General features: G+C 42.3%; 1 protein-coding gene across 1 annotated transcript in view; it reads right to left on the reverse strand.

The window, feature by feature from the left end:
- LOC109873223 (protein turtle homolog B) overlaps nt 1-12,811 on the reverse strand; it is a 183,043-nt gene extending 170,232 nt beyond the window's left edge. Inside the window, exon 1 of the mRNA XM_020464837.2 lies at nt 12,479-12,811. Coding sequence (XP_020320426.1) covers nt 12,479-12,542 — 64 coding nt within the window. The 5' untranslated portion in view covers nt 12,543-12,811. The remainder of the gene's footprint in view (nt 1-12,478) is intronic.
- Between the last annotated feature and the right edge of the window lie 5,924 nt (nt 12,812-18,735).

Raw genomic sequence — 18,735 nt, forward strand, 5'->3', positions numbered from 1 at the left:
AACAGACAGGTAAAATAGTGTGTGTTATCCACCACTGCAACATGAATAAAACAGCAATTTACTTTGTTGCAAATGTGAACTGGGTGGTTTTCAGTGTTGACAAGACTGAAATAATAACACACTGACCTACACTAAAGCTCTGTGGAGTAGAATCATGCATAATTGAAGATGTTCCACAAGGCTCCCGCCCATCGTCATCTGGAGCATCTTTCACCAGTACTCTCTAGCATCAGTTGGTCCAGAAGGCACCTCAACCATAGAAACTGGTTTCTCTCAGTGACCCAAAATGGAGTCTGGATCCCAGGGGGCTCCAGGCAATCTGACCTGAGGCAATCTTTCATATTCCAAATATCAGCTGATTGATGTCTGAAGGTTGGTGACTTTTATGGAGCACGGCATTTGCCCTGGGCGAGAGGGGAGGCTGCAACTTTACTACCCATCAAGCTCAAACAGGGTGAAGGACTTCCTTTAGCGGGACATGGACTCTATCGAAAGCATATTATCATGCTAACAAGCATAAACAACCATGAACTAGAGGAAAGATGAAAAGTAGCTTTATGTGTTACTGCTCTATGCTCTTCATGCTCTACCAAATTCCTTAAGCATCTTTTTAAGATCTATTTCAAGAAAATCTTTATAAGCAGTGACCCACATCTCTCCATAACAGACTTCTTTCTCATACTGGTTAACTACTCACCAGAAAATACATCCCATTAGATGCATAGTAACATAATAAAGAACCATGTACAAAAATATCTCTATAAAAGGTATTGAAGAACCTATGAACTTATGCAGATTCAAATACTGGCCAAGGCCTCACTCTTCGAGAGCTACTTCTAAGTACGACCGCCAAGCCAGAGCACCAGTTTCCCAAAAACATTTTCTACACTTTTGATATTTCTTTCAAAAGTCCACTGTTGATACAGTCCTAAAATATTTTGGATGTTAGCAGTCAAGTTTTCAAGATATTGGACTTTAAAGAAACAAAGTGTCACCGGCCACATAATAATACTAATAAGTTGAGCATCAGGTACCAGAGTAGGTGAAGGTACCACGTTCATCTGTACAAACAATAGTACGCAAGTATAAACACCATGGGACCACGCAGCCATCATACCGCTCAGGAAGGAGACACGTTCTGTCTCCTAGAGATGAACGTACTTTGGTGCGAAAAGTGCAAATCAATCCCAGAACAACAGCAAAGGACCTTGTGAAGATGCAACATTTTGAACAGAAACTAAATGGTTCATTGGATCAGTCTAAAACTTTTCACATATACTGCTGCCATCTAGTGGCAAAAATATAAATTTCACCTGGGCTGGAATAATACATTATGGCCTGTCTCTTGCATTTCAAAGATGAAGGTACAAAGAAAATACAAAAGAACGTTTTTTTTTCTTTGTATAATCTTTTACCTATTGTGTTATATTCTCCTACATTCCTTTCACATTTCCACGAACTTCACAGTGTTTCCTTTCAAATGGTAACAAATGGGCCTGATCTACAGGCAATTAGATTTGGGTATGTCATTTTAGGCTAAATTAAAATAGAAAAAAGGGGCGATCCTTAAGATTAAGTGCCAACCACTGGTACCATTAATGCTAGTTAGTGATAGTTTGACCACCAGAGGGCATCTTTGAGAAGCATTTGATAGCCTTCAATAGTGGCTGTACTAGAGAATTTAAAACCTATTTTTGTAAGAGCATACTATATGGGACTGATTTTAAGAAATGTTGCTTAAATAATTAGATTAATATTATGGTGTTTATATTCCAAGAAAAACAAAAGCCCTCTGGGTCTCCAATAGGATGGAACGGAAAATATGGCGCGGTTCAACATGACGGTTGTAAACTACAGTGCTGGGCTTTTTAGCTAAAGAATCCCCATGTCGTGTAGGCACGCGGAAGACCAGGATTCAATTCCCCGACGGGTAGGAAGGAGTAGCCTGTCCTTGTAAATTATAATTTGTTCTTAACTGTTTCCTTATGTGTTATTTCATAGTTGTGATGTCTTCACTATTATTCTACAATGTAGAAAATAGTAAAAATAAAGGAAAACCCTGGAATGAGTAGGTGTGTCCAAACTTTTGAGGCCATCAAGACGTTTTGGCTCGAGAAATTGCCGATACAACAATGCAACAAATACATTGATCATCTCAACAAGGTTTTACCCGTGGTTGTGGAGCTGGGTGGAAGTGCAACAAAAATGTAGTTTAAATTATATATCTGCGATAATATCCAAGGGGCTTTTATATAATTATAAATTAATAATAATAATAATAATAGCTTATTTCGATTATTTAGTTTTCAAATAACGTAAAATGAGTGAGAACATGGAAATTGATGTAAAAATGTATCACTAGCACTTTAAACAATGCCACTTAATATAATATAATGTTTACATATCCTACATTACTCATCTCACAGTGTGGCAAAAAAGTATTTAGTCAGCCACCAATTGTGCAAGTTCTCCCACTTAAAAAGATGAGAGAGGCCTGTAATTTTCATCATAGGTACACTTCAACGATGACAGACAAAATGAGAAAAATTCCAGAAAATCACATTGTAGGATTTTTAATGAATTTATTTGCAAATATGGTGGAAAATAAGTATTTGGTCACCTACAAACAAGCAAGATTTCTGGCTCTCACAGACCTGTAACTTCTTCTTTAAGAGGCTCCTCTGTCCTCCACTCGTTACCTGTATTAATGGCACCTGTTTGAACTTGTTATCAGTATAAAATACACCTGTCCACAATCTCAAACAGTCACACTCCAAACTCCACTATGGCCAAGACCAAAGAGCTGTCAAAGGACACCAGAAACAAAATTGTAGACCTGCACCAGACTGGGAAGACTGAATCTGCAATAGGTAAGCAGCTTGGTTTGAATAAATCAACTGTGGGAGAAATTATTAGGAAATGGAAGACATCAAAGATCACTAATAATCTCCCTCGATCTGGGGCTCCACGCAAGATCTCACCCCGTGGGGTCAAAATGATCACAAGAACGGTGAGCAAAAATCCCAGAACCACAGACCTAGTGAATGACCTGCAGAGAGCTGGGACCAAAGTAACAAAGCCTACCATCAGTAACACACTACGCCGCCAGGGACTCAAATCCTGCAGTGCCAGACGTGTCCCCCTGCTTAAGCCCGTACATGTCCAGGCCCGTATGAAGTTTGCTAGAGAGCATTTGGATGATCCAGAAGAAGATTGGGAGAAAGTCATATGGTCAGATGAAACCAAAATAGAACTTTTTGGTAAAAATTCAACTCCTTGTGTTTGGAGGACAAAGAATGCTGAGTTGCATCCAAAGAACACCATACCTACTGTGAAGCATGGGGGTGGAAACATCATGCTTTGGGGCTGTTTTTCTGCAAAGGGACCAGGACGACTGATCCGTGTAAAGGAAAGAATGAATGGGGCCATGTATCGTGAGATTTTGAGCGAAAACCTCCTTCCATCAGCAAGGGCATTGAAGATGAAACGTGGCTGGGTCTTTCAGCATGACAATGATCCCAAACACACCGCCTGGGCAATGAAGGAGTGGCTTCGTAAGAAGCATTTCAAAGGTCCTGGAGTGGCCTAGCCAGTCTCCAGATCTCAACCCCATAGAAAATCTTTGGAGGGAGTTGAAAGTCTGTGTTGCCCAGCAACAGCCCCAAAACATCACTGCTCTAGAGGAGATCTGCATGGAGGAATGGGCCAAAATACCAGCAACAGTGTGTGAAAACCTTGTGAAGACTTACAGAAAACGTTTGACCTCTGTCATTGCCAACAAAGGGTATATAACACAATTGGTGGCTGACTAAATACTTTTTTGCCCCACTGTATATACTGTACTCTATATCATCTACTGCATCTTTATATAATACATGTATCCCAAGCCACTTTAAACTATGCCACTTTGTTTACATACCCTACATTACTCATCTCATATGTATATACTGTACTCGATACCATCCACTGCATCTTTTCTATGCCGTTCTGTACCATCACTCATTCATATATCTTTATGTACATATTCTTTATCCCCTTACACTTGTGTGTATAAGGTAGTAGTTGTGGAATTATTAGGTTAGATTACTCGTTGGTTATTACTGCATTGTCGGAACTAGAAGCACAAGCATTTCACTACACTCGCATTAACATCTACTAACCATGTGGATGTGACAAAAATAAATTCACTTGATTTGGGTGAGACATGGTTACTAATTTGTAAATAAAGCCAGTTTGTTAATTAGAATTACAGTGGGGAGAACAAGTATTTGATACACTGCCAATTGCGACGCATATAAGGCCCTGCCCCGCCCCCCTTTCGGAAAAGCTGACCACGACTCCATTTTGTTGATCCCTGCCTACAGACAGAAACTAAAACAAGAAGCTCCCACGCTGAGGTCTGTCCAACGCTGGTCCGACCAAGCTGACTCCACACTCCAAGACTGCTTCCATCACGTGGACTGGGAGATGTTTCGTATTGCGTCAGCCAACAACATTGATGAATACGCTGATTCGGTGTGCGAGTTCATTAGAACGTGCGTTGAAGATGTCGTTCCCATAGCAACGATTAAAACATTCCCCAACCAGAAACCGTGGATTGATGGCAGCATTCGTGTGGAACTGAAGGCGCGAACCACTGCTTTTAATCAGGGCAAGGTGTCTGGTAACATGACTGAATACAAACAGTGCAGCTATTCCCTCCGCAAGGCTATCAAACAAGCTAAGCGCCAGTACAGAGACAAAGTAGAATCTCAATTCAACGGCTCAGACACAAGAGGCATGTGGCAGGGTCTACAGTCAATCACGGACTACAGGAAGAAACCCAGCCCAGTCACGGACCAGGATGTCTTGCTCCCAGGCAGACTAAACAACTTTTTTGCCCGCTTTGAGGACAATACAGTGCCACTGACACGGCCTGCAACGAAAACATGCGGTCTCTCCTTCACTGCAGCCGAAGTGAGTAAGACATTTAAACGTGTTAACCCTCGCAAGGCTGCAGGCCCAGACGGCATCCCCAGCCGCGCCCTCAGAGCATGCGCAGACCAGCTGGCCGGTGTGTTTACGGACATATTCAACCAATCCCTATACCAGTCTGCTGTTCCCACATGCTTCAAGAGGGCCACCATTGTTCCTGTTCCCAAGAAAGCTAAGGTAACTGAGCTAAACGACTACCGCCCCGTAGCACTCACATCCGTCATCATGAAGTGCTTTGAGAGACTAGTCAAGGACCATATCACCTCCACCCTACCTGACACCCTTGACCCACTCCAATTTGCTTACCGCCCAAATAGGTCCACAGACGATGCAATCTCAACCACACTGCACACTGCCCTAACCCATCTGGACAAGAGGAATACCTATGTGAGAATGCTGTTCATCGACTACAGCTCGGCATTCAACACCATAGTACCCTCCAAGCTCATCATCAAGCTCGAGACCCTGGGTCTGGACCCCGCCCTGTGCAACTGGGTACTGGACTTCCTGACGGGCCGCCCCCAGGTGGTGAGGGTAGGCAACAACATCTCCTCCCCGCTGATCCTCAACACTGGGGCCCCACAAGGGTGCGTTCTGAGCCCTCTCCTGTACTCCCTGTTCACCCACGACTGCGTGGCCACGCACGCCTCCAACTCAATCATCAAGTTTGCGGACGACACAACAGTGGTAGGCTTGATTACCAACAACGACGAGACGGCCTACAGGGAGGAGGTGAGGGCCCTCGGAGTGTGGTGTCAGGAAAATAACCTCACACTCAACGTCAACAAAACTAAGGAGATGATTGTGGACTTCAGGAAACAGCAGAGGGAACACCCCCCCATCCACATCGATGGAACAGTAGTGGAGAGGGTAGCAAGTTTTAAGTTCCTCGGCATACACATCACAGACAAACTGAATTGGTCCACTCACACAGACAGCATCGTGAGGAAGGCGCAGCAGCGCCTCTTCAACCTCAGGAGGCTGAAGAAATTCGGCTTGTCACCAAAAGCACTCACAAACTTCTACAGATGCACAATCGAGAGCATCCTGGCGGGCTGTATCACCGCCTGGTATGGCAACTGCACCGCCCTCAACCGTAAGGCTCTCCAGAGGGTAGTGAGGTCTGCACAACGCATCACCGGGGGCAAACTACCTGCCCTCCAGGACACCTACACCACCCGATGCTACAGGAAGGCCATAAAGATCATCAAGGACATCAACCACCCGAGCCACTGCCTGTTCACCCCGCTGTCATCCAGAAGGCGAGGTCAGTACAGGTGCATCAAAGCTGGGACCGAGAGACTGAAAAACAGCTTCTATCTCAAGGCCATCAGACTGTTAAACAGCCACCACTAACATTGAGTGGCTACTGCCAACACACTGTCAATGCCACTGACTCTACTCCAGCCACTTTAATCATGGGAATTGATGGGAAATGATGTAAATATATCACTAGCCACTTTAAACAATGCTACCTTATATAATGTTACTTACCCTACATTATTCATCTCATATGCATACGTAGATACTGTACTATATATCATCGACTGCATCCTTATGTAATACATGTATCACTAGCCACTTTAACTATGCCACTTGGTTTACATACTCATCTCATATGTATATACTGTACTCGATATCATCTACTGTATCTTGCCTATGCTGCTCTGTACCATCACTCATTCATATATCCTTATGTACATATTCTTTATCCCCTTACATTGTGTATAAGACAGTAGTTTTTTTTGGAATTGTTAGTTAGATTACTTGTTCGTTATTACTGCATTGTCGGAACTAGAAGCACAAGCATTTCGCTACACTCGCATTAACATCTGCTAACCATGTGTATGTGACAAATAAATTTGATTTGATTTGATTTGAATTTTGCAGGTTTTCCTACTTACAAAGCATGTAGAGGTCTGTAATTTTTACCATAGGTACACGGAATCTAAAACAAAAATCCAGAAAATCACATTGTATGATTTTTAAGTAATTAATTAGCATTTTATTGCATGACATAAGAATTTGATCACCTACCAACCAGTAAGAATTCTGGCTCTCACAGACCTGTTAGTTTTTCCTTAAGAAGCCCTCGTGTTCTCCACTCATTACCTGTATTAACTTCACCTGTTTGAACTCGTTGCCTGTATAAAAGACACCTGTCCACACACTCAATCAAATAGACTCCAACCCCTCCACAATGGCCAAGACCAGAGAGCTGTGTAAGGACATCAGGGTTAATATTGTAGACCTGCACAAGGCTGGGATGGGCTACAGGACAATAGGCAAGCAGCTTGGTGAGAAGGCAACAACTGTTGGCGTAATTATTAGAAAATGGAAGAAGTTCCAGATGACGGTCAATCACCCTCGGTCTGGGGCTCCATGCAAGATCTCACCTCATGGGGCATCAATGATCATGAGGAAGGTGAGGGATCAGCCCAGAACTACACGGCAGGACCTGGTCAATGACCTGGAGAGAGCTGGGACCACAGTCTCAAAGAAAACCATTAGTAACACATTACGCCGTCATGGATTGTAATCCTGCAGCACACGCAAGGTCCCCCTGCTCAAGCCAGCACATGTCCAGGCCCGTCTGAAGTTTGCCAATGACCATCTGGATGATCCAGAGGAGGAATGGGAGAAGGTCATGTGGTCTGATGAGACAAAAATAGAGCTTTTTGTTCTAAACTCCACTCGCCGTGTTTGGAGGAAGAAGAAGGATGAGTACAACCCCAAGAACACCATCCCAACCGTGAAGCATGGAGGTGGAAACATCATTCTTTGGGGATGCTTTTCTGCAAAGGGGACAGGACGACTGCACCATATTGAGGGGAGGATGGATGGGGCCATGTATCGCGAGATCTTGGCCAACAACCTCCTTCCCTCAGTAAGAGCATTGAAGATGGGTCGTGGCTGGGTCTTCCAGCATGACAACGACCCGAAACACACAGCCAGGGCAACTAAGGAGTGGCTCCTTAAGAAGCATCTCAAGGTCCTGGAGTGGCCTAGCCAGTCTCCAGTCCTGAACCCAATAGAAAATCTTTGGAGGGAGCTGAAAGTCCGTATTGCCCAGCGACAGTCCCGAAACCTGAAGGATCTGGAGAAGGTCTGTATGGAGGAGTGGGCCAAATTCCCTGCTGCAGTGTGTGCAAACCTGGTCAAGAACTACAGGAAAGGTATGATCTCTGTAATTGCAAACAAAGGTTTCTGTACCAAATATTAAGTTCTGCTTTTCTGATGTATCAAATACTTATGACATGCAATAAAATCCAAATGAATTACTTAAAAATCATACAATCATACAAAAATCAATATAATGTGATTTTCTGGATTTTTGTTTTAGATTCCGTCTCTCACAGTTGAAGTGTACCTATGATAAAAATTACAGTCCTCTACATGCTTTGTAAGTAGGAAAACCTGCAAAATCGGCAGTGTATCGAATACTTGTTCTCCCCACTGTATTTATTTCTGTTTTTAGAGGGAGAGAAACCAAAAACCTACAGTCATCTCACAAGTCTTCCAGTCGAGGCCAGCACAGGTATTGAACCAGCATCTGTAGCAACACAGCTTGCTATGCAGTGTCTTAGACTCTTGCGCCACCTAGGCACTGTACAACATGACCGGTCGGGAGTGGGCTACAGTACTACAGTAAGATCAAAATTATCCTTACAAAATAAAATAATACAAAACTTAGTGTAACAACAGTTTTAATAAGTAATACAAAAGTCGTGCACAATTATCAGTTTCTTTTTAGGTTTATGTCGCCCATTCATTATCAGTTAGAGACACAGTAAGACCCAAAAGCATAATCAGTGCTCTAACTCCCCCTTGCGCTGAACTGGAGAAATGAAGTGGTGACGCAGGGTACCGTAATAAACTACAAATGACCTCTAAGTACCGCAGCATAATCGCAAAACATTTAGTGGAGCAATCACTGTCGTATGAAATACAACATATGCTATGTGATTTGTTGTGTGTATGTGGAACACCAAGTGACCATGTCACTTGAATATCCATGTCATGATTAAAACCTGTCAGCAGTGTTAGGAATGCCCTAAATGCACACACCTTACACACACACATATGGACACATCATACATGCAAACACAAATTCACTCTAACTAGCTGGATTTCCATCCAATTTATGACCGATTTTCATATTCTAAATATTCTTCATATATTCTAAAATACGCATAAAAACAGTGTGCTCATATTCCCACCAGAGGTGTTTCCATAAAATTGACTTGTTAAAAGTCTGTGCGTGATGACGTAGTGCACATAAAAATAACTTTTGCAGTTCAATTACCATGTACCGATACAAGTTAACTGGGGTTCCATCGCATTTTCAACTCTACTGATGGTTTTGTCACAAAAAAGTTGCATCATACGGCGATTGTGCCCACTCTGGTCTTGGTACATGCACTCTAGCCAACAGCTCACAGATACAGTGTGGCTAGCCTACATCATGATGAGATTATTATGGACAAAATAGCAAGATTATTTGTATTTGTCATACAGCAGCCAAGTATCGATCATCATGTCATCAGAATAAGACCCTTGATATTTATTGCAAAGGAGTAATTGATTCATTTTGGAGGTATTTGACCCAGTTGTGTTCGAAACATGAATTATTTCTACATAATTATTTCTAATGATTATTTCTCAATTGTGTGTTCGAACAAATCAAGTAAATTAAGTAAATCTGTCATAATAATTTAATGTATATATTACCTGTTTCCATTATGTGTAACTACTGTCAAATGTAATTACTGTCCAATAAACTGCATGCTTTTCCGAGTCATAGTGGGAGGACCACACACTGACTTATCATATGACACCTAGTTTACTTCGATATGATGGTTATATAAATATTTGCACATAAAGGCATTTCCACCACCATTTCTTGCATAATGAATTTTACCGACACCATGTCGAACGAACCATATTATCTGTCTGCATTTATAAAGTTGTACCAATCTCACGCGCTCACTCACACATACACATACACACCTTATACCGAACCTTCACAATGAAATCGATTGCTTTAAATTGGCTGTCTCAGCATTCCTATTTTTGGTTAATTAGTAACTAGTCTTAAGGTTTCTGTGAGGTCATCAACAGTCGCCCACTCTCTCCAATCTCCTCTTTTGCAATGTGTATACATACCACTGAAGTATTTTTTTTTGCAATTGCCCTGTGAGGCAGTAAAAGTATTAGGAACTGAAATCTCTAACATTATGCCTTTAACTAAATCTCTTCCTGTGTGTTTACACTCTTTACCCTCCCCGGTCTGCACACACGCAAGACATATAGCCCACTCATGCAAGCACAAATACATGCACAGACACACACACACACACACACACACACACACACACACACACACACACACACACACACACACACACACACACACACACACACACACACACACACACACACCTGAGAAACGATCCTGGGGGGCAAGTGATGTTCCAACCCGCCCCTTGACCCAACACAACCTGGCCACTCTGCACCTGTGCCATGTGCATTATGGTGGAGCACCAGAGTGGCATTTAACTCACAGCCTAATCATAATCAGTTTTACAGGGGGAGAGCGCCATCCTGTTAGTGGGCATATGCTCATATCATGGTTAAAGACTCACTATTCCCTCAGGGGGGCTATGTGGGGGATGTAACAAGTGGAGTGTGGATACTAGCAGCCGATTGCCATGCACCCCTCCAGGCCTCCATTAACAACGCTCTCCATGCTCCCACGCCCCCCCACTCTGTCATCCCATATTGCTTAGAGCCAGCCAACTTAAATGGTGGTGGGGGGGCGTTGAGTTTGTGTGGAGAGCTAGGGAAATAGGTGGAAGGAGAGACAGACAGACAGAGGAAGCGAGTGTGGCAGAGAGGAAGATAACTTAGAGAAAGCACCTGACCAAAGAACGGGGGAGAGATGGAGGGTGTGTGTGTGTGGGGGGGGGGGGGGGAAGAGAATACACAGACAGAGAGAGGAGCAGACAGAAAGACAGTAGATGAGACTTAAGACTGGGAGAGAGTAACAGATTAACGGGGGGGCAAAAAGAGAGAACTTGTGTCCAGGGTTATCGCTGGCCAGAGTCGAGGGTGGCGTTTGCCAGCTGACAGCTTCAGATAGAGCGTTCGGGCAGAAGAACGTAGTACAGCCAGCTTCTGCTGGTATGTATGTGTGTATGTGAGTGTGTACAGCTCTAGAGCTCAGTGACTGTCTGTCTGTAACGCCGAGACGGGGAACATATGCAGAGGAGCGCAGGAGCGGCAGAGCAAGGTGACAGACAGTCAGTCCTCAGTCGCCCAGAGGCATATAACACCAGCAGCACAGCGTCACTCACTGTACTGTCCTCGTCTTCTTGGCAATGACAACCATCTGCTGCCTGCCTGGCTGATACTGCATTGAATGGGACTACATGGGAAAGGAAGATATACTACTGTTGTAATGAATGCTGTAGGCTACGTGTATCTATTATCTACACAGCAGGAAAGGCTAACTGTCAAAGTAAACTCGACCTCTTGATTATTAAACCAAAAATGAACTGTCAACTGTCAATGGATATATGCAGTATAAACTTGCGCATGTTTCACCATACTTCAACATACTGTACAATGTACCATGTTGCAGCAATTTGATAATATCAAAGATCCCTCCACCCAGTGGACAAATATGGAAGTACTGGCCTAATTGAGTCCATAAAAGAGACCGGTATATTGGGATGAAAATGTATCACTTTACCTGTTTTGGCAAGACATGATGTATTACCATAGTTGGTAGCACAAACATACAAGTAGGCCTGCATTTTGCGATGAAGGAAGTCAAAAGAAAACTCTACAGGACGGGTGTTTTAGAATCTATAACACACTGAACTAACCATGCGTTTTTAAACATACAAAAAGCTATAGACCAGTCAGTCAATATGCTTACTGTAGCTTACAACACTATTGAGAATCAGGATGGTGCTTTGCATGCGCCTCTGCAGCTACCTAAAGAGGGTTAATCAAATTTATAGCAGCATGACAATCCATGCCCAAACCATATTATTAGATATATTAGTGATATATATCATGATTAGTGCTGTTAATTTCTTATTATCCACCCCCATTACCCTAATTTAGATACTGGACATGGAGTGGCTATTCATAATTAAAATAATTTGTATTACTTTTCCTCCTAATTTGTGCTCGTCTCATCATTCAACCAAACGTAACATATCATACTAAATGGAGTGTCTTGGATTTACGTACAGAATAATAGTAAATACTCTGAGACCATTTTGCAACATGACACTTCGAAACAGGTGCAAGCACTTCAAACACATTGAATATCCAATTTAATCATCTCAAATTTCGTACTTCTGTTAATTACTTGTGGACAACATTTACGACAGGCAAACAACCAATCATTCTGAAAGCCATAAACCCTTTTAAACATATCCACAATAAAACTTAATCAGCAAGCAGTATAAAATATTGCACTTCAACTCACCTTGAGCTGCCGTTCCTCGGGTGCTGAATACACTTGCTATCAAAGTGACCACATACCAAATCATAGTACTATTGCCAACCAGAAAGAAACCTCATCATATCTCAAAGTGTCCCTTGCAAGAAACCTTTCATTGCAGAGCCCCCAGGTCAATAAATGCGCTTTCTGCTGCTGTTGATATCATTTTTATCATTCCCTGCACCATACTGCTGACTTTTCACCGGCGCTTTCCTTCTCTCTATCCCTCCCCTGCACTCCTTTCGCATCCTCTCTCGCTTAGACAGAGCACCTGCAACACTGAGAGGAGAGCAGACGGGTCTAGATGGCAAATCTAACATGAAACCAGGCGTGATAATTTAGCTATTAGATCCGCCTCCGCATTATTTTTATTGGTGAGTTTGGGAGGGTTTGGGGCGTGGATTGGTTTCCCCACTGTCGCTCTGGAGGCACTACCAGAATACCAGACGAGCCCTGTTTCAAGGTGAGTTGGAGCGTGAAGTTGTACAAGAGCCGCAGAATCATGCGCAATAACAGTGATAGGTTCTGGATCGAATATGCAAGTTCCTCTATCTAAAACATAATTGCACTCACTAACACGAGCGGAGAGTTAGGATTCCAAATATGTCTTCCATCTTCATGGGACTTGATGCAAAAAAAATGAGGCGACTTGCAGGTGCAACCTGCGCGCGCTCCTACACTCTTGACGGTGAGCGGTCCACCGTGCTACTTTATCATACACTAATCGTTTATTGACACAGACTTTAATTAACATATTTTCTACTGATTCATGGCGTTCAGGAATATTGGATTACTTCCTACATGGAACTATAATTCAATATTGCCATCAACCGAAGCGCAACATGCGTCATTCTGATATAGCCCTGAGTAAAGCTACGCCAACGTCTAACGATACTGCCCATAAGTCCGTGAAGAACACATCTCGATAGTTTATCTCGTGTTTTCTGAGGATAGTTCCCCTTTCCATAAGTCAAATTGTCATTGCTTGCGCACAACTATTCTGTATCTCCACCGCATAGAATAGCTATTCTAATAGTTAGCCCACCAGTCGTAGGCTATTACACTTTTGTAATAAGTTATTAACCATTTGTGTAATTACAACATTATTTGATGAGCTTTTTATTGTGTTGTGTGTACTATACCATATGATTGGTTAATGTCCTATGTAGGCTGTTCTAAAGGCTTTATGAATGCATATCTAGCTGAATGTGTTACCAGTGTGGACAGAAGATTTCAGAGGTACATTATATTAGTGTAGCCTACATGCAGAACACACTTTGAAACGTAAACACGTGCCAATTAATCTGGAGTAATGAGTTTTTTTTTACTCGTGAGGGTTTAAATACCATCCTAAGAGCTTTAAATAATATATGTTTAGTCCAGGGGATTTGATTTTAAACCACATAATACACAATTTCTAAACTATTGGGAGAAGATATTAGTATTAAAAGTGTTAAAACAATAAGTAAGGAAGTAATCTGTGTATGATTTGCAAAGTAGCACTATGCAAACAACAGTAAATCCTTCAGTCGTAATTATGGACACTTTCTTCCGTAGCTAGTAGGCCTCGTACAGTGGGAATGGTTTGCTATTTCAGACGTTTTTAATGGAAGCATTGGTGGACTGCCAATGCTTTCTGACCCTCAATTATGCCAGCCTCTATGACATTTTACAGCTGGGCAGCACTCAGGTTGACACTTAACCAAGATGCACTGTTTTTCTCATCTTCAATGTTTATTTCTACGTGCTGGGCCCAATAAATCTTTGGCATCAAAATGCACTTGGACAGGGGATCGTGGACAAATAAAGTTTAATGCATGATAATATATTATTTTCTATTGCCCTACAAAGCTACAGCCCTTTCAACTAAGTGACAAAACTAAATATTTGACCTAATCAATGTAAACGTGTCATTATGTAAGATTTACTCTTGCACACTGTTAGCATAACGTGATTGATTGATTGTACAGTATAAAGCCATTTAACAAGCTCTGAACTTTTAAAGGAATGATTAATATTCTGCTGGTTGCCTAATGATACAACCCACTATCACAAATTATCATGCAATAGACAAATTACTTTTGAAAATTCGTGACAGACACATTTTTTGTGTCCACCACACAAATGTGTATACAGTGCATTTCAATCACAGATTAACCTAACGTAGGATGTGAAAAATAAACGCCTGAAACTAGATTCCCAACATATGGTGTTGATGGCAACAACAAAAAAACTGTCGGGGAAGGTTCTCTTCTGCACTGTTCAACCAATCCAGTAAATGTGGAGGTGGATTTAGGATGGATTGTCGTCTTGTTAATGTCTAAAAGCGGAAGTCACGTCACAGGCTCTCTTTACATTTCCCCAGAAAACCGGAACATCCAGTTGTTGGGGACTGAGCAGTGGTTAATCACAGATAAAGGTAGTAGGTTACTTAAGACAAAAATGATAGAATCAAGGTTGGTCAGGGAGGATGGGCGGATGTGTAATGCAAAGGTCTAGCAACCCAAACATTGCATGTTTGAATCACATGATTGACCACTTTAGCATTTGAGCTAATTAGCAACTTTGCAACTTCTTATTACTTTTGAACTACTTTGCTAACATGTAAGCTTAACGGGTATGAAATGGCAAGCTCGTTAGCGGTGCACGCTATTAATGTTTCAATCGGTGATGTCACTCGCTCTGAGACCTTGAAGTAGTTGTTTCCCTTGCTCTGCAAGGGCTGCAGCTTTTGTGGAGCAATAGGTGAGAGGCAGTTGTTCATGTGTTCAGAGGATCCCTGGTTGGGGCAAGGAGAGGGAAGGAAGCAGTACTGTTACATAAGTTAGCCCTAACCTTAACCCTTTAACTACTTAGCTAGCATGTTACCTAAATGTAACCCCTAACCGTAACCCCTAGCCTAGCTAATGTTAGCCACCAAGCTAACCTAGCTAGCTAACATTAGCCAAACCAAATTGGAATCGTTATGAAGAAAATCGCATTCTGGACACGAATGAGTTATGAAGAAGAAAATAATGTGGTGGACACGAAAAAAAAATACTTTTTCCTTTGCGCCTCACAAATTTTGAATAAGTAATGTGTCTTTTTCATGATAATCTGTGACAGTGTAATAATCTACAGAGTTATGGGGGGGCCTTAAGGGGGCCTGGCCCGCACTACTGTACTTCCTTGCCTGTCCAAATAAAATATTGAAATATTGATAATTTATTTGATCAAGACGCGTGCCTTCAGAAAGACACATCAATCTCAGAGAAAGTGTCAGAGCGAGCGAAACAGTGCTCCTCTGTCTCAGTATGTGTAGAACAGGGATGGGCATCTTTGATGGGGGTTTATTTGTTTGTTTTATAGTTAATTTTGTGCAATTCTACCAATTTTGCCATGGGGTTATAGAAAATGTTGCTGTTTTAAAGCTAGTTTGCTGCAATTCTACACATTTTGCCATGGGGCAGAGATAAGATTTAGTAATTTTATAATTTCATTTTTATAATCCCCCCCCCCAAAAAAACAAAACTATTTGCCCATCCCTGAGGAAGAGAATGTACAAAAAGAGGCTAAAAGAGTATGGTATGTCGTACTATTTCTGTCCAGACAGCATCAGATACATGGGCTACATATAGTAAGACAGAGGGGCGCCGTTCTGCTTGCTCTGGTGCTTTCTCCATTGAGATTAAGAAGAGAGGAAGAGGCGAAGCGAGAGGGCTCACTCTCACCAAAATCTGTCCAGAATAAGTCCAATGCGTTTCTTTGGGACAACGACTCCCACTGTTCGGATGCTGGCGCGTCTCTCTCGCCAATTCTTGCTCATTCATTGTTTCATTGTGTGAATTGTTTGCCCTTTGTTTATTTTGATCTATTTCCCATTACATGTCACCAGTAGGCTTAGTAAATGTACCTGTAATCCCCAGAATTTGGTTCCATTCTTTTATGTTAATGCATCTGTCAGGTTCTTACCCTAGTTATTGTGCTAATTGTTTGTTTTAGTTGGACAGGACGTGAGTTGGGTGGGCATTCTATGTTTTGTGTTTCTAGGTTGTTTTTCTGTGTTCGGCCTAGTATGGTTCTCAATCAGAGGCAGGTGTCGTTAGTTGTCTCTGATTGAGAATCATACTTAGGTAGCCTGGGTTTCACTGTTTGTTTGTGGGTGATTGTTTCCGTGTCTGTGTTTTACACCACACGGTACTGTTTTTGGTTTTCGTTATTCACGGTACGTTTATTGTTTTGTATGGAGTGTTCAGTTTATGTGTTTAAATAAAGACCATGGACACTTACCACGCTGCATATTGGTCCTCCGATCCTTCTCGCCTCTCCTCTTCAGACGAAGAGGAGGAAAACCATTACAGCATGTGTCAAAAACAGAGTTCTATAATCCTACAGCAAACACAATCACAGAGACAAGCCAAAGTACAATCAAAGGTTCTTTATTATAAATTCAGCTTTTACAACAATGACAATACACAGTATCACAATGTATAAAGGAGCCAGGATTTAGGGCTATAGGCTAACTATGACCACAGAGGAAACTAACACAGCAGTTGATTCACTTACAGAGCGTTGGCATATGTTTGTTTGTTCGGCTCTACCCAGGCAGGTTTTGTTTGTTTGGCCCTACCCAAACAGGGTTCGGCTCTTCCTCCCAAGCATGGGTCGTTAATCGATAGCTAGTCCGGTAGTCAATGACTGGTTCAGTCATCAGTAGCAGATTTGGTGGCTACTTACAGGGCTATCTCTCGCTCTATGCTTGGCCTGCTGGGTTTTAGCGCTGGGTGTAGCCTCTCACAGTTGCAGGGGACACAAAACATACAATTAGAGCATGTGCTGGCCAACAATTGGAGTCACACTCGCATGTTCTAAACATGTACTTTCCTTTAGAAGGGCTATAGAGAGCGTTGTGATGTCTTTTTCCCACAGCAGGCGAACAGCAGCACCAAGGTGGATGTCAAGGGGTCCCCGGTCCGAATGGTGCCTGAAGGTAAGTTCCTTTTAACTCTCGTTCTAGGGTGTGTTTAGCAATATAGTTATTGGAGTGAGAAGGTTATAGGGAATTGGCAACAGATGTCTCAAGGTGCCACAAAAAATCTGAACTCATCATGAAGGGCCGCAGTTGCTACCCATTTTGCCATGGGGTGTAGAGAAAATGTTGTTTTAAAGCTAGTTTGCTGCAATTCTACACATTTTACCATGGTGCAGAGAGAAGATTTAGCCATTTTAAAACTAATTTCATGCTAATTCTTTAATTTTAGAGTTCATTTAGTGCAATTCTACTCATTTTGCCATGTGGTGGAGAGGAACATGAGCAGTTTTACAGCTTTATGTCCTGCAATTCTACACATCCAGACTCACATTAACCATCTCCAATCCAAAGTTAAATCTAGAATCGGCTTCCTATTTCGCAACAAAGCCTCCTTCACTCATGCTGCCAAACATACCCTCGTAAAACTGACTATTCTACCGATCCTTGACTTTAGCGATGTCATTTACAAAATAGCTTCCAACACTCTATTCAACAAACTGGATGCAGTCTATCACAGTGCCATCCGTTTTGTCACCAAAGCCCCATATACTACCCACCACTGCGACCTGTATGCTCTAGTTGCCTGGTCCTCGCTACATATTCGTCGCCAAACCCACTGGCTCCAGGTCATCTATAAGTCTTTGCTAGGTAAAGCTCCGCCTTATCTCAGCTCACTGGTCACCATCACAACACCCACCCGTAGCACGCGCTCCTGCAGGTATATTTCACTGGTCATCCCCAAATCCAACACCTCCTTTGGCCGCCTTTCCTTCCAGTTCTCTACTGGAATGAATTGCAAAAATCACTGAAACTGGAGACTTATATCTCCCTCACTAACTTTAAGCGTCAGCTGTCAGAGCAGCTTACCAATCGCTGCAGCTGTACACAGCCCATCTGTAAATAGCCCATCCAACTACCTACCTCATCCCCATATTTATTTTAGTTTTTCTGCTCTTGTGCACACCAGTATTTCTACTTGCACAACCTCATCTGCACATCTATCACTCCAGTGTAAATGGCTAAATTGTAATTACTTTGCCACTATAGGCCTATTTTTTTGCCGTACCTCCTTACTTCATTTGCACACACTCTATACAGATTTTTCTATTGTGTTATTGACTGTACGTTTGTTTATCCTATGTGTAACTCTGTTGTTTTTGTCGCACTGCTTTGCTTTATCTTGGCCAGGTCGCAGTTGTAAATGAGAACTTGTTCTCAACTGGCCTACCTG

This window comes from Oncorhynchus kisutch, linkage group LG28 (assembly GCF_002021735.2).
Source record: "Oncorhynchus kisutch isolate 150728-3 linkage group LG28, Okis_V2, whole genome shotgun sequence".
Classification (NCBI taxonomy): Eukaryota; Metazoa; Chordata; class Actinopteri; order Salmoniformes; family Salmonidae; genus Oncorhynchus; species Oncorhynchus kisutch.